The sequence below is a fragment of the Chelon labrosus genome (genome assembly GCF_963514085.1).
Source record: "Chelon labrosus genome assembly, chromosome: 17".
NCBI classification, from domain to species: Eukaryota; Metazoa; Chordata; class Actinopteri; order Mugiliformes; family Mugilidae; genus Chelon; species Chelon labrosus.
Genome location: NC_140350.1, coordinates 22787211 through 22804250, shown reverse-complemented (window position 1 = coordinate 22804250; position 17040 = coordinate 22787211). Strand labels below are relative to the sequence as shown.

General features: G+C 41.9%; 2 protein-coding genes across 2 annotated transcripts in view; one reads left to right on the top strand and one right to left on the bottom strand.

Moving 5' to 3' along the window:
• Positions 1 to 382: 382 nt before the first annotated feature.
• Positions 383 to 10897, top strand: gdpd4b (glycerophosphodiester phosphodiesterase domain containing 4b; the record flags this gene model as incomplete). The annotated part of the gene is given in 18 exon segments (XM_084564736.1): positions 383 to 654; positions 1599 to 1807; positions 2968 to 3071; positions 3867 to 3960; positions 4668 to 4727; positions 4908 to 5006; positions 5085 to 5178; positions 5470 to 5615; positions 5928 to 6010; positions 7033 to 7183; positions 7813 to 8037; positions 8805 to 8962; positions 9112 to 9259; positions 9342 to 9424; positions 9525 to 9604; positions 10778 to 10847; positions 10849 to 10870; positions 10874 to 10897. Coding segments are annotated over 17 exon segments (1803 nt in total). The 5' UTR covers positions 383 to 654; positions 1599 to 1645.
• A 1408-nt stretch (positions 10898 to 12305) lies between these two features.
• The window catches only part of myo7ab (myosin VIIAb), a 33540-nt gene continuing 28805 nt past the window's right edge, over positions 12306 to 17040 (bottom strand). The window contains exons 42-48 of the mRNA XM_084564338.1: positions 16386 to 16473; positions 16172 to 16278; positions 14028 to 14213; positions 13612 to 13728; positions 13445 to 13528; positions 13230 to 13349; positions 12306 to 12430 (exon numbers count right to left, since the gene is read on the bottom strand). Of these exons, the coding sequence (XP_084420464.1) occupies positions 12338 to 12430; positions 13230 to 13349; positions 13445 to 13528; positions 13612 to 13728; positions 14028 to 14213; positions 16172 to 16278; positions 16386 to 16473 (795 nt within the window). The 3' untranslated portion in view covers positions 12306 to 12337. The remainder of the gene's footprint in view (positions 12431 to 13229; positions 13350 to 13444; positions 13529 to 13611; positions 13729 to 14027; positions 14214 to 16171; positions 16279 to 16385; positions 16474 to 17040) is intronic.

Sequence of the window (17040 nt, the reverse complement as noted above, 5' to 3'; positions counted from 1 at the left end):
TGCTTTAGCTGCAAACTTGAGTTTCTATTTGACGTTAAATAAACAGATCCACCCGGACTCATCTGATGGTTACGGTGTGTTTGCGTCACTGTGGCAACAGGTGGCAGTGGGTGAACCGGAGAGGCAGCAGCGTTAAAGGGGATTTAAAGCTGCAAACAGTTTACACGACGCTAACTTCCGCTTTGATTTCAAAATAAAACATTTTGGTTATATTTAAATTCCATCTTTCCAAATAAAATTACGTTTTTATTCATCTTAATAACGTGTTTCTTTCGTCCAAATCGTTATCTGTGCTTTATAATTTACTATTTTTTACTATTTAAAATAGGTACAAATGCTCAACGGCTCCCAAATAAGGCAAATAATTTCGTAAAAACTAGCTAAAATGCTACTTGAGATTTATTTATTTATTTTTTATTTTACTTACGTTCAAAGTAAAATTTAAATAAAATTTTTAATGTAAACATCTGGTGCTATATTTGTGTAGGAAACGTATTTTTCTAACGGTACCCGGCTAAGTAAGTGCCGCTAGCTTGACACGACTTCTTCATCATCATCCGAGCGAGGCCACCTGCTCTGAGCGGTTACCGAGGAAGAACTGCGCACTGCGGCTTCTGCTCCCGCCGTTTACCGGGAGGCAGCACCGGCCCGGAGGTAGGAAATCTATTCTTACACGTTGATCTTAAAATAACAGAATGGAATAAAAATGAAAGCTGTTTTTGCGTCGACGTGTTTTCAGTGATGATCAGGTTCACGCTTGACCTCTAACCAGGTCCCGTTCTTTGTTTTTGTGGAACGTCTGTCGCCGGACTGCTTTATAAAAATGTGTAATTTTAAAATTATTGAGCTCATTGTCCAAAGCGGGTTAATGATTTTACGTGTTTAACGGTATTTATGAGTAATTAGAGTTTAAGACTTTAATTCGGCTCAGATGCAACACCCAGATAAATGTGCAAACATTATTTATAAAGGGAGTATGCAAATAAAGTTTTACTGTGACAGCTTAAGATAATTATTTATTCATCCCTCAGTGGGATGAATAAAGGTTCTTGCAGATAAGCAACATGTGTTAGTTTATTGGATAAAAATTTGTCACAAGCAGGAGCAAACAAACCTGTTACTCATGAATTAATGTGTAACCTGGGACTGGATATGCACGATCAGACTTTATTATGATGCTTTTACTGCAGCCTGTAAACAGGCTCTGTATGTGAAGTGCTGTTTTTTTGAAACATAGGTTTATTATTTACGAAGCGCTTCCTATAACAGGCATGACAGAAAATGGTAATACAGGAAAAAAATCTGAATAATCCTACTGGACAGGCTTTCAGTTTCTCTCAGATATCCAACCCATCTTCCAAAGAGAAACAAGCTGAGATGTCTTTAGTTTTCCAGGAAAAATAACGTGTTGCACAAGAGCTGTGAAATCTGAAGAAACTAAAACAAACAGAGGGTCTCATTGTAACTACCTCTCTGCGAACGGCTGCAAGGAAGATGGAAATATCTGAAATGAGATGTGGCTAAAAGAATTTTCCAGCTGTATAAAATATTATGTAAGGGCAACCTGAGCTCTGATCTCACACTGTGTTTCTGCAAAGGTGTGTGCAAAAGCAGGATGGAGGCAGTGTCAGAGTGCACATGAGTCATGGAGTCCACGTTGTCCCAGCGGCTGCACGGCCTTTGTGCCAAACTGCTGCGACGCTACGAGCACCGGCGCTTTGTGTCGTGTCTGGCCGGGCTGTACGGCTGCCAGTGGAGACGCTACGAGAGGAGAGGAGCTCAGCCGGGGGACTGCTGCTGCAACAAGGTCACAAAACCTGCCAGCACGAGACTAACATCTGGTCCGGTTGGAGTCATGCAGTTTGTTACTGCAGAATTAATGGGCTGTTGAATGACTGGTTTAAGGAGCTTTAGTTTTCCAGGAAGGTCTAAACACTGATCAGAAAAGTCTTACTAAAGGAAAAGTCTGATATTCGAAAGATTTAACTCAAGATATCACGTGGAATCTCTAGTTTTAATTGAGAATTTTACTTTTAGGAAACTACAGTCCCATAAGATATAAAGCTTGTCTTCAGTATCATACTAGTATTATCATGAAAATGTACTAGAAGTGCACAAGGTTTCTATTTTTGATGCAAAAATGTAAACGTTCTATTAATTCTAATGCTTAATTTCACAGCTCTAAGGTTAAATTTACTTTTATACATGTGATATATCAATGAACTGGTCAGATCTTAATAGATTAACGGGGCAGGAAGTTTCTTGAACTGGTCACAGGTCGACATGGAGACGAACAACATTTAACCCTGCGACTTTATTCTTAATTTCACAGGCAAATGTTGTGCTTCTTAGTTCTCTACATACATTTTATGATTAACACGCAGCTGATTTGTAAATTCAAATTAATAGAACCAGCGAAAGTCCATTGATTTCAGGGGAAATTAACCATCCAGTAGTTCAGAAAATATTTTAAATCAGCTCCTCCTTTTAGCAGCTGCAAGATAAAACCAGTGCACTTGAAATATGTTTTGAAGCATTTACCCGTAATAGAGCATTTGTCGGATTCCTGATTCATTAAAAGATCTCCACGAGGGTCTCAGAGCCACAGCTGCATTTAAATCATGAGCTCAATTTAAAAAGATTTAAAGTCATATAATGTAAACACACTGCACGAGGTTTATCAAGCGACTTAAGAGTCCTCGTGTGAGAATATGGATCAATAACAGGGGGCTTGAAGAAGATGAACAAATCAATGAATTCATAGATTGTGAGCTGATGTTGAAGTTGCTCTCTGAGAGCTTGTGCTTACGAAGCAGCACTACCATTTTTACAATCGCCAGTAAAGAGCTTTCGGGTCAGCGGTCTCCATGGAAACACGGCTGTTAAGGGAGAGAGAAATGCACGCTATGTACCAAAGGGCAGAGCAACAAGAAAACATTTGTCTGGTCTCGTCTCTGCCGCCCACAGTTGGAGGGAGCCAGCTTCGCTCTGCTGGTGGCGGCTTTCTGCCTCACGCTGGTGTTCCTCTACTTCTGGGGTCAAGCGCAGAACGACTACAACGACTTTGACTGGTGGGTTGAGTCACACTGAGTCATACTCTTTTTTTTTTTTTTCTTTTTTTTTTATTTGATCTCTGCTGCTGTGTATACCGATAAGCCATACCATTATGACCACGTATCTAATATTGTGTAGGCTCCCTTCTTATCTGCCAAAACACCAGTTGAGTCTTCCTGCTGTGGTATTTGTCACCAAGACGTTAGCTTCCTGCAGATGCACAGTTGGGTTGAGAATTTTGAAGCAAAGTTGACGCCTTTAAATTTGTGGCATCATTCTGCTGAAAGAGGCCTCTGCCATTGAGGAATACCGTTTCCTTGAAAGGGCGTACGTGGTCTGCAGCGGTGCTTAGTTTGGGGGGGAAGCTGTCTAACAGACTAACATCCACATGAATCCAGAAGCAGCAGAACATGTTTCTCAGCAGAACGTTTCCCAAAGCGTCACACTTTTCTCTGCTCAGTTGCAAAGCCACTGTAGGAGCTTTCACCAGGGTTAGGGACACCCAGACTGGTCTGCAGCTACACGGCTCGATACAAAACAACATCCCTCTCTGACCCAGCTGTCTAGCCAACACAATTAGTTTCTTATCAAATTCTCTCAAACCCTTCCGCTTGTCCATTTTCCTGCTTCCAACGTCAACTTTGAGGACAAAATGTTCACTTGCCGTTTAACATATCCCACCCGCTTACACGTGACAACCACATAATCGGCGTTACTCGCGTCACCTGTCAGTGGTCGTAATGTTATGGCTGATTGGTGGACGATCCTGGTCACCAACCGTCTTCTCTTTTCTTCTCACTCTGGGTGTGAAGGTTTAACTTTGGGAACCTGGGCTTCTGGTTTCCCTGGTCTGTGTTGCTGCTGGTCATCGCTGCAGGCTTCTTCACCTACGTCACTGTGCTCATGGTGAGACGTGTCTTTAAATATTTACTTAAAATCTTTAACAGTTTCATATATTGCTTTAACTGATGTTGTCTGAAGTAAGCAGTAATTCCAAGTGTGTTTTTATCTCCATTTATCTTAGCACAAGGACTGGAAGTAGAAGAAAACGGCTAGCCTCAATCTGTTAGTAAAAAAACAAACAAATAGGACTAATACTTCTAAAGATCGTTAATAATTATCCTGGATTTCATTTTGTCTGCACAAAGCATCGACCTCTGGGGATGAAAACTGGAGCTGATGCCAAAAACTATAGTCATCCAATTGAGTCTGGCTTTAAAAGTGAGTCAGTCCCCACAGAACTCCATTTAAAAAAATGTCCAACTTTAATGAACATGTGTACAGTCTGGTACAACGTATTGGTTTGAAGCTAAAATCCAACTTTTATATAGATCAAGGCTTAAAGTTATGCCTCATTAATGCCGTGACTTTTTGGCATATTTTGAATTAAACAGGAAAAAGCAAAGATGGCCGACGTCCGCTGCCACCACACTGGATGGAGACGTTTGAACAGTTTTACAATATGAACTCAAGACAGAGCGAGGCTAGCAGTTTCCCTCTACATCCAGTATTTATGCTAAGCTAAGCTAATGGCCTCCCAGCTTCTACAACCCAGAACAAGTGTGCTGACGTTATCTCTTCTCAGATTTGTCTTGTCTTATTTTTCTGTGCAGCTGCTGGCTGTGTGTCTGCTGTCAGAAGGCCAGAAGCTTTATTTACACTGGAGTCACAAGGTAACTCTTGAATATTCGGCGTATTTGAAGCTTCTTTGACATTTCACTGCAGCTTTTTAAGAAGTTTCTTCAGCCCAGATGTTTAGAGATTTTATCAAATTACCAAAGCGACCTTGGTAGACGGTTACTGAGCTCAGACTTTAAGGTGAAGCATCAGAAAGGACCTTTTAATCTGTACAGATTGGGATCCTCGTGAGCTTGACGTTCGCCATCGCAGCGACCGCCGTTCTGTCCGACCTGTGGAGCAAAGAATGGACGACGCTGCTGCTTTCCTTCCAGGTCAGGGCTCCTCCTCTTCTCCGCTGTTCACTCCTGTGGATGCCAGATTTTTTACCAGGTGATCTGTGTCCTGAGCAGGTGACGGCACCTTACCTGCACGTGGGTGGAGTCTTGCTGATGACGGCGCTGGCGTGGCCTGTGGCTTTGCATTTCTTTCGCATGAACAGCAGAGGTGAGGCGATCGGTTTGATGTGGAGTTAAAGATTATCGTTGCTTAGCATAGTAGTTTTTGTTTTTTACATGTTAAAGCAGTTTTATAACGTGCAAATAAAGTGAAAATGTCCAAGTATTTCTTTATATCATTAAGTTTAAAGATTACTGAACAATTTTTCCTTTCCTTAACCTGTTTCCTGAAGCTCTAATCATGAAATAAGAGCCTCTGAAAGTTAATCTAGATCTATAAAATCTATAAAAGCTGGTCTTCATGGCAGATTTTTTAAATTTTTTTCCTGATGTGTTTCAGTGCGGAGGGTCCTGATCATGGCGGTGTACCTCATCTTCCTGCTTGCCCTCTGCTTGGTGCCTCTCGGTTTGTATTCTCCTTGTATCAAAGAGGACGGGACCCTCGGCCCCGCGCCGGCCCTCATCGGCCACAGAGGAGCACCCATGGTGAGCAGGAGGACGGTTACTACGCTATTCCATGATTAACAGTTGCTCCTTTTAGGACACTAGTTTATAAACGTCCCTGTTTGAGTCTTGATTTATTTTCTAGGACATTGTGTGGGACTGAAATGCAACCACTGATTCAGGAACTTTGCTCACATCCTTTACCGTCTGAAGTGGGGGTTTTTCTGCAGTGTTTAGAGTTTTTGCAAAAATATTTATGCTCCTAACTTCAACTTGCATATCCTGCCTGCAGCTGTAGGTCTGCATGTTAGTGTACCGAGGGTCTGTTATGATTATCTGATTATCTCTCTGAAGCTCGCACCAGAAAACACACTGATGTCTTTTGAGAAGGCGGTGGAAGCTGGAAGTGACGGTCTGGAGACGGACGTCACCATCAGGTGAGTCAGCAGCTCTGTACAGTTATAAGGTGTGCCAGAGAGACCAACATTTAGAAAACACATTAAAATGCACAAAATGCAAAGATATAGACGAGCTGCAGGGTCACCAGCAGGTAGATGACTTCAGTGTAGTTGTCATAGATCAACAGGAGGTTCTAGATTTACAGAAAAACATTTAAATTTTATAGTATAGAGTCATATAATGTACAGTATTGAAATGAAGTTTAGCTGGAAACACGTTTAAGAGGTGATGGCGCTTCTGTGTCACAATTATAGCACACTACACTTGGCCTGTTAGCATGCTAACATTGGCTAATGACCTCTAAGATAAAAACATCTCAGACTGATATTATGTTTTAGTTGTACACATAATGTGCAGTGGTTGAAGGTAACTACTGTTGGGTTTATTCACTTTCTTATTCTTCTACTCCATTAAAAATAATGTTTTATTGAGTATATGTAGTCATTTACCAGATTTAACCAATCGGCGTCATCCAAGACCGAAACATTTAATGAAATGTGAATGTGTTGAAAACTGCAGTTCCACAAATGTCCACTAGAGGCTGGATCTTAAAGTGAGTCGATCCCCATAGACCTCCATGAAATAAACGTGTTTCCAGCCTGGTTTTGGTCTCTGTAGCTAAGTTAATTATAAATAATAAGAGAATTGTCGTTTAATTGATCTGTTTAACTTATATTAAGACTTACAGTTACGCGTAAGTAAGGGGCGTGGCTAGCCGTCTGCCTCGGCTGGACTCGCATGCCATCTTTTTGACCGTTTATTTTTTTATTTAATTGGCTTGGAGTTAGGGTGGAGTAGGCCACAGTCAAGATGGCAGCAGCCAGACGACACACTGAGCTTCAAAACAACCAGTCTTTAGGAATACTATGTGTGGCAGTGATGTAAAGAGTAATTATTTTTATTATTTAACTAAAAGTTTTGCGTGTGTTTTAGTAAAATGTTGAATAAATCAAAACACGCTGCACCATTCACAAGTTAATACTGTTCCCACTGGTCGTAGTTTCGACGGGGTGCCCTTCCTGATGCATGACCGCACTCTGCGACGGACCACCAACGTCCAGGAGGTTTTCCCAAACCGGACCAACACTCCGGCCGCCATGTTCACCTGGAGCGAACTGGAGAGTCTGAACGCTGGAGCCTGGTTCCTCTCTGTGAGTCACTGACATCAGTAGCTTTATTATTTACTCCCAACTCCTCTGAAAGGAATCTGCATGAGGATCAACTAATTTCCTGGAAACACGATGTTAAATATTAGGAAAATACAGAAAGTTTTCATCTGGAATTTTAGTTTAAGTTTCCTAGAAAGACCAAAAGTTCAGGAGTAAACCGGTGGAAACGAGTAAAGAAACGAACTGAAACAAGGGACAACTGGACTTGTAGAGCTTCTTTAAGATGTTTCATCCAAGTCTTCAGTTCTTAAAGTCTGGTGGCGAGTTGGGCTTTAAATAGGAACATAAACAAAGTTGAAACTTCTTGGGGACAGATGTTAAGACGGTTGTAAACTGATCACAGTAGGGTTTTCCAGTTTGACAGACACTAGTGATGTGACTTTCTGACGGGCAGCACCTACAGATATTCCTATTTAAACCCGACCTCTTCACCAGTTCTTTAAAACTAAAGAAGCTACGTCTTCAAGAAACTCTACAAGTCCATTTTCCCTAATTTCAGCTTGTTTAGTTTTTGGGTCCACCATGACCTGGATGTCTGAGAACACGAACAACACATTGACCAGCGTGTGCCGTCACAGTATTGATCGGGTATTGACGGCCGTCCCTTCCAGCACAATCCGTTCGGCACAGCTGGTTCCCTGGCAGCGGAGGACCAGCAGCGGGCTGGAAACCAGTCGGTGTGCAGCCTGCAGGCCCTCCTCCAGCTGGCGGCTCAGACTCGCAAGCTGGTGATCTTCGACCTCTACCGCCCGCCCAGAGGTCACCCGTACAGAGACACCTGGATCCAACGCACGCTGGAGGTCATCCAGAACGAGTCATCCATTCACTCCTCACAGGTGAGGCACCGTGCAGACTCACCTCAGCGTCTTAGCTTAGCTTTATCTTCAGACTTTGCTCATGTCTTATGACATTAAGGTCACAGAGATGAGCATGTGTTGTTTTTTTAGGTCAAATATGCTTTAAGTTCTTATTTAAAGTAAATCATTATCAGAAAAATGTTAAAATAATTAAAATTATCTGAATTATCTATTGTTTCAACCAAACTTTTCATCTTCCTCATATATTAATGTAAAAGTCATCAGAAATGAAGTGCATAAGCTCCGTTCTGTCTCGTTTAATCTCACACCAGACTCCATTGTAAAATCGGCTAATTTAGTGTTGACACAAGGCAACTTAAGACTTAAAGAGTGCAGGTGTTTTATTTAATAATAATAATGTGACAGATTTTGCATTACTTCCTATATTTGTGTGTGTTTTTATCAATATACTTTGAGTTGCTCAGAAAAGATATAAAACGGTGAACAAAGGCAAATCATTAAATTTTTAAAAATGTAATAATTCATTGTTCTAATTAATTAATTTCTCCAATAACACATTTTTAAGTGTTTCAACCTGAGTTTTCATATCTTGTCATCTGCTTATGTTGAACTAGAATTTAGCCAAAAGGAACAAGGTGTCTTGTTTAATCTTGCACCAGACTCCATAGTAAAATCGTCTAATTTAGTGTTTACTCAAGGCAGCTGATTACATAAAGAGTTTAGGTAGTTTAAAAGAGTAGTGGGCACTAATGTGGCCGTCTCTTGTGTGGGTCTGTTCTCTCCAGGTGCTGTGGCTGCCGTCAGATCTTAGAGCTCTGGTCCAGGAGATCGATCCAGATCTGCAGCAGACGTCGGGAAGCCGGCTCCCTGTAGAGGAGCTCCAGAGCAACCACATCGTCAAACTGAACCTGCACTACAGCTCCATGTCCGCCGAGCTCATCAGGTCAGTGTTTGTTTTATAGTGATGGGAAGTTCTAACTTCTTTGGGAGCCGCGGCAACAGAGTCGGCTCTTTAACTAGTATCATTTATAGCCTAATATTTTAGCTTGATAAGTCAGTGGTGGTAACGTCTTTCTCCTCTCTTGTGTGCAGCGAGTACGCGGCGGCCAACGTCACCGTTAACCTGTATGTGATCAGCCAGCCGTGGCTCTACTCCCTGGCCTGGTGCACCGGGGTCCACTCGGTCACCACCAACGCCCCCCAGCTCCTCAGCACCAGGAGCTCCCCTCTTCTCCTCATGGTGAGTTCTAAACTAGAAACATCACGTAGGATAAAGTCATCACATTTTAAATATTATTCCTATTCTTGCGTCCGTCTCTCAGAGTCCAGATGATTATAACCTGATGTGGATTCTCACTGATCTGGTGTCCTTGGTGCTGATCGTCATCATCTTCTTCTTTCACAGGTCAATCACACACACACACACAGACATAAACACAATACTGGTGAATAAACAAGAAATCCCTCCTGTACTCTGACGTAGTAACGTTCCTCTTTGGTTTCAGGTGGCGAGAGCGAGGGCTGGCGTTCTGCTCGGGCAGCAAAATCACCCTGGACAACGGTATATACAGCAAATTCAAAACAGGTAAAGACACAGGCTAAGAACTACCTGTGCCTCATGTCACCTGTACTTAAAGAAACTGTTTAAATGCAACTTTTTGGTGCAGGTACATTTGTGAAATCAATTAGGATGCCTGATACTATAACAGTCCTGCTCTAACTCTTATCGCTATGACTCTTAGTTTGTGGTGTTACACTGGATTCAATTTAAAAGTGTTTCCGTTATTTAGCCCAGCTCACTGACAAAATAATAGAAACGTGTCAATACAGTTCATCTTGGAATAACCTGGTCATTCAATATATTCAGGTAGTCAGCTGACCTCATTCTTTGGACACATAATGTTGCTGAACCTAGACCTGAGCAACTGCAGCAACCCCAGATCATAGCACTGCCCCCACAGGCTTGTACAGTAGACACTAGGCATGATGGGTGCATCACTTCATCTGCCTCTCTTCTTACCCTGATGCCCCCATCACTCTGGAACAGGGTAAATCTGGACTCATCAGACCACACGACCTTCTTCCATTGCTCCAGAGTCCAATCTTTATTCTCCCTAGCAAATTGAAGCCTTTTTTCCAGTTAGCCTCACTGATTAGTGGTTTTCTGAAGGCTACACAGTGTTCAGTCCCAATCCCTTGAGTTCTCACTTTCACTATTAAACATAGCCCTGAGTTCTACTGTTGGTTTTCTTTGATTTGATTTCACCAAACCTTTACGTGATCACCATCAATCAGGATTTTTTTCCGACCACATTTCTTCCTGGAAGACGATGGTTCTCCACTATCCTTCCAGTTTTTAATAATGCGTTGGACAGTTCTTAACCCAGTTTTAGTAGTTTCTTCAATCTCCTTAGATGTTTTCTCTGCTTGATGCATGCCAATGATTTGACCCTTCTCAAACAGACTAACATCTTTTCCACGACCACAGGATGTGTCTTTAGACATGGTTGTTGAAGAAATGAGAAGCTACTCATTGCATCAGTTGGGGTTAAATAACTTGCAGTACCATGCAGTAATTATCCGATAGGAGGCTCGTACCTATTTGCTTAGTTAAATAAAGGTGGAGACTTGTTTTTTGTCCAGACAGTGTTTTAGAATGTCTTTGTTTTCCTTAGAGTACCTAATGAACTGGCAAGTGAGTGTAACGTCAGAAAAACTTCTGTTTGATTAATCCCCACATTTCTGACTCCATTCACAGAGATGAGTGACATCTGGTCCGTCACCAGCTCTAACTCGCACGCCGACAGGACGCCCGACCTGGCAACCGTGACCGAGCACTAGCGTCCGCCTCTGAGAGGAGCCGACGTGGCAACCCTGAGCCGCACACTGCCAACCTGTAAGCCCTCAGACACTCCATCAGGTCCACTCTGACGGGAAACAGAAATCTAATCTTCTCTCAGGTTGAGGGACTCTTACCTCGGAGATGAAAAGCTGCAGCTAGCAGCCTGTTAGCTTAGCGTAAAGACTGGACAAGGGTGAAAACAGCTACAGTACCAGCAAGACTTTTTTCTTTCCTGAAGAAGTTTTGGGCATTTCCACCTGATTTCACGTTCCTTTACTATAGTTATAAATGTACACGCACAAATTAGATCTTGAACTGAAAACTGAATATTACTGTTTATTTTTGGTTGATGAGCACCTTCTTTAAATAAGTTATAGACGCTGGCGCCCACACACGAGGCAAAAGGGTTTAAAACCGTACATTTAAGCTTAAATATAGCGCTGCAACAAACAAATGACTTCTACCGGTTGCGTTTACATGTGCATCCCCTTATAAACAGAAGCGAACATCGGCGTGCTCTTTGCAAAATGTCATTTATTCGTCACTACACAAACATGTGGTCACATTGTGGATGAAACACTTACTGCCTCATAAACACTGTCCAAAAAAAACGTTATGATTGTGACTTAGAAATCGACGCTAGCTGTCCACATGTTTAAAAAACAAAGAAAAAAAGACAAATGAGAGAATTAAATCATCCTCCGTCTACAGTACACATGACTGAGAGCAGAACTACTGTAGACAAACAGAGATGGTGTTTGTGGCACACGTAATGAAGCTACATTTAAATCCAGGTCGTAACTGTTCACAGCAGAGATCGACGTCACGAACCAAAGGATCAGAGTTTGATATTTTACCTTCGGTTAGGTTCATTATTCAGATGTAGATTTGACAAACCTGGAACGAGTCCCGAGCATAAATAAGAATCTGAGGAAGCTACTTACAAGACTAACGAAAAGGAACAAGACGACTTTGTTTTAGGGACGTTGGTCGTCATTTTAAATTGGCTTTACTTGATAGCAAATCGAATATTGGTACGTTGCTCCGACCAAAGACTTTAATAACTTACCTTGAGCTCTAGTATAATGACCATTTTTACACATTTATGGACCCAGTGTTTTATTGAACGTAGCTGAACCCTTCAGGTAAAGTTGGCCTCATTTTTGTAGACGTAAAACTGATACTAGCCCAGATTTTTCTTACTGTTATTGAAAACTAAATTCAGCCTGAAGAAGTCAGGACATAGTCGTACCGAAAGCTCAAACAGATTACAGCGCAGAGATAGTGACGAGTAGTCGGAGGGAATGCAGAGTTCTATGTGGTGCTTTGGGAAAAGGTCATTTAAAGGCAAAAGGTGAGTTTTTAAGACAGTGCCAATGTATTACGACATGAATCGATGGGCGGCACAGTTAACCGCGAACTTGTGCGCGAGTGCGGGATTGATTGACCGTGATCGATGAGTTTCCAGCCGTCCGCTCACTTGCTGTTGCCCCGAGTGGTTCGCTGTTTGGTCATGGTGGTCAGCATCTGGCTGATGTAGGAGGTCAGGAGGTCGTCCATTTTGTAGCCCTGGAGGATCGATGGATATCTGGTTAGAGCGTTGTTTCTAAATCACTGCTGGGGTATCGCTACAAAAACCAGAGCTGTTAAAGAGATTTGTGGGATCTCCAGTTTCACATCTTGCACATGGCTGTGATTCTGTGCAGCTGTTCTCCGTCGTCAGCTTTCAGGTCAGATTAGATTATTTTTAAAACCTGTCCATATTATTTACATGTGCTGCCTTCAAATGAAACTCGTGAGATTGTGTTTACGAAAAGGGGGAAGTTGAAGTTGTACTCGCGACATAATCTGAAGGCAGCTTTGAAGCACTTTACGATCCTCTAATGTACAATATGTTAACAGGAAGGGGTCAAATTATTAGGAAGGCTTTTCAAAATAAAGGTGTCAAGTCCACTGCTCACTGTGACCTCAATAATAAAGGACAAATATCTGCTTTCTAACGATGCCAGTTATTGTTGCTTTCTCTATATACTGTGTATAAGTGTTATTTTAACATGTTTAAACTCTTATTTTGAAATCTAAATAGCTGTTTAAATGGACAGTATTTCTTCACCTGATTTAAATGATTTTGATTATCAGATATGTGTGTTTACAAGATCCAAAACGTCCGTCTGCAGGAAATATAACAGCAGAAGAACTTCACTGATAACACTGAATTCTAATATTTTCTTACTGAACAGATTAGCGAAAGGTTTACACCACGCCAGCGTGCTCTGATTCTGACTGAGCTGGAAACCTGCAGCCTTTTTATTCTGATTATTAGCCAAATGTTCCTGTAACAGCAAGTTTTTAAAATCCAGCGGCTCACCAGTGAAGTCTCACAGAGCAGCTTGCTGCCTCGGACCAGGTTCCCGATGGTTATGTGGAAGTACGTGTTGCCGCTGCTCCAGTTGGAGATCTTGGTGAAGGGGTGAGTGGTGAGGATGTCCTGCAGGAGAGGTCGCATGTCACATAAGAGACAGATTCAGTCCTAAATGCTGACGTGTAATTCGGCACAAATCGATAAATAATGTGTACACCCACCTTTGTCTTGGGGTCGATCAGACTGACTCCGTGTTTGTTGATCGCTATCAGGAGGGTTTCGGGATAATTTGGATCAGTCGTTTGCTGCAGAGAAAGAAAAAAACAAAATAGAATAATTAAAAACAACTTTGCAGGGGTTTATGAACTACGTCCTCTAACGTCTTTACCTTGACTTCAAAGAAGGCAGAACCGAACGTGGGCCACTTGTAGATGATTTTGAGGAAGGAGAGTTTGGCTTCTTCACGAGTCTTCCCTGAATGTTTGTTGAACAGCGTCATGATGGACTGAGGAGGGAACGGTACGACATTAATCACAGGATATCTGAATGAATTATGACTTCTAGCTGTAGTTTGTCATGTTTAAGTGTTAGTATGTGTAGTTTCTGCCTAACCTTTGTGTATTAGTACTCGTTATTTAGTACATTTTGCTATTATCGTTTATATTTGAAGTCTAAATAAACCAGATCTTTGGGTTTGAAATCCTGAATGTGAAAACTGACCTTTTAAAGATCATGTTCTGAGCAAACTTTGAGGAGAATTAAATCAAAAGCTCTAATGACTTCATTCAGTTTTTCGGTGCTCACCCTCTTCCAGTCGTCGGGGGACAGGTGTCTGATCTGGTCCTGAGGCAAGAGCTCCTTCAGGATCTTGGCGATGTTGTGGAAGTGGGATTTATCCTCCTCAAACTTCACCCTGTAGATCAGAGCCGCCAACTGGTGAACCTCCTCCTTCGAGCACTTGTGGTAGCCACGCAGATACTTGGGCAGCTCCTGTAGACACAAAGACAGTCAAGTCACTCAGACGCTGCCTTAAATACTGTATATATGTGTGTATTTCTTTAGGTTGAAGCTGCTCGATGACATTCAATAAAGTTTTTGCCTTGAAAAATGAATGGTTTGAATGATATGTGAAGATGATTCTTAAACACTGACGGCTTAACTAACATTTTCCCTAAACATGAAACAGACACTGAAAGTATATAAATACTGGTAATGTACTGCTGTTAAATAAGCCACCTGGATTTAACTAAATAAACAGGTAGGAGCCTCCTATTGGATAATTACTGCATGGGTGATTATCTTCCAGCTGTCAACAAGTTATTTAACCCCAACTGATGCAATGAGTAGCTTCTCATTTCTTTGACAACCATGTCTAAAGACACATCCTGTGGTCGTGGAAAAGATGTTAGTCTGTTTGAGAAGGGTCAAATCATTGGCATGCATCAAGCAGAGAAAACATCTAAGGAGATTGTAGAAACTACTAAAACTGGGTTAAGAACTGTCCAACGCATTATTAAAAACTGGAAGGATAGTGGAGAACCATCGTCTTAGAGGAAGAAATGTGGTCGGAAAAACAACAGTAGAACTCAGGGCTATGTTTAATAGTGAAAGTAAGAGCATTTCTACACGTGCAATGTGAAGGGAACTCAAGGGATTGGGACTGAACAGCTGTGTAGCCTTACGAAAACCACTAATCAGTGAGGCTAACTGGAAAAAAAGGCTTCAGTTTGCTAGGGAGCATAAAGATTGGACTCTGGAGCAATGGAAGAAGGTCGTGGTCTGATGAGTCCAGATTTACCCTGTTCCAGAGTGATGGGGGCATCAGGGTAAGAAAAGAGGCAGATGAAGTGATGCACCCATCATGCCTAGTGTCTACTGTACAAGCCTGTGGGGGCAGTGCTATGATCTGGGGTTGCTGCAGTTGCTCAGGTCTAGGTTCAGCAACATTATGTGTCCAAAGAATGAGGTCAGCTGACTACCTGAATAAATGAGCGGGTTTTAGCCGTTTTAAATCCTGAGTTACACGTCTTTATTTAGCTTTTTTGAGTTACTGAATGATACGTTTTCTGTCACACTGAATGAGAACACGTCGGTTTTTAATGTTCTACAGGCCAGAGCATTCTTTTAATCTGCGCATGCGCAAGGTTCGCACTGAGACTCGCTTCCTTGTTTACCCCGGCGAATTGAGCCAGCCGGCGAAGGACCAGAAAAGTGTTGTCCCGGTGCAAGGCAGGCTATTACGGGCTGCTTCTAGTCCTTCGCCGGGGTAAACAAGGAAGCGAGTCTCAGTGCGAACCTTGCGCATGCGCGCTGGCAGCGGAAGAGCCGGGACAACAACACTCGGAGCTAATGCTACAAACATGCTTGGAATGTGGACTTATTTAATTTTTTTCGGGACAATTACGCAATTTGGGGCTTCAGCACAAGACGGACATTACATACGAGCATCATGGAGGTATTTGGATGTTTTTTTGTGTGTGTTTTTTTACGAAGAGCTCTGGTGTCCCTTTACAACCGTTGCATTGAAATGCACTGCTACACCAAGACCCCCTGTAACTCAGAGAAGGGACGGAGGACTCTGAAACTTCTTCCAGCCCTTAGTCAACATGAGGGTGAGTAGATAATGAGCGAAATATCATTCTAGGGTGAACTATCCCTTTAAGCGAATAAAACCAGCCACAAAATAAATCTAGTTTTAGAAGTTGGTGTGTCTTCCAGGAAGGTAATTTCATCAAAATTTAACAAAGACTGGCTAAGACGATGCAAATTAAAGCTTCATTCCCTCTTGTAAACATTAGGAGCTCAGACAGATTTGATGATTTCATCTCTTCTTGGACACAAAGTGTGTTCCTATTGAAGTTTGTTTTATATTATGAGGCACCAGTAAAGTGTAGAAATGTTTCTGCATTAGCTGAGTTGTTTCTAAAAGTTTATGCAGAGCAACTCACTTGGTAGTAGTGGAAGATGGAGTCGGCCATGGAGTCTTTTCCTGGCACGGTGTTAGTCCACAGTTTCTTCATGAAGAACACCTGATAGGTCAGTGATGGTAATACGCCTGCTGCACCACCTACCAGGAATGATAGACAAAGATTGATTACACAAAGAAGAATCAACGGGAAGACGAAAGAAAACAAGTCTTTCAGGACAAGCTCATGTTTTTACCGTCTTTTACATGTCTGGCTTTTTTGATCCAGTCGGTCAGGTGCCTCACAAAGTCGAAGAAGAAGTCGCCGTCTGGCACGCTGATGACCTGGAAGACCAGAAAATAAAATGTAGCACGAATCATTAATAGATACTGTTTATGCGAAGGATTGTCTAACTTCAGATAATCAGTTTCTACATCTACAAAAAGACGCAGGAAAACTGAGACTGAAACGATCTCATACGGTTTAAATCTGATCTGAGGTTGACACTGAAAACAAAAGACTTGAAATGAAGAAGCAAAACAACTACAAGGAGACACAAAGAGATCCAAAGTGACCACAAAGACATGAAGCTTATCCCAAATTAACACAAATGACCACTACTAGACAAGTGAACAACTCAAAAACTACTAAAAAGGGACAAAATAGAGATAAAACGACTACAAGGATACGCAGACAGACTATAAACCAATGCAAAATTAACACAAACAGATACAAAAACGGCACAAAGGGATAAAAGAATAACTCAAAACTAGTTAAAACTGAATCAAAAGCTTCCTAAGAGCAACAAAACCAACAGAAAAGGGACACAAACTAAACATAAAAAGGAAGGTACAGGATCCAAAACATGTCCAGAAAGAGAGATAACCAGTGCAAATCATTATTATTATTTG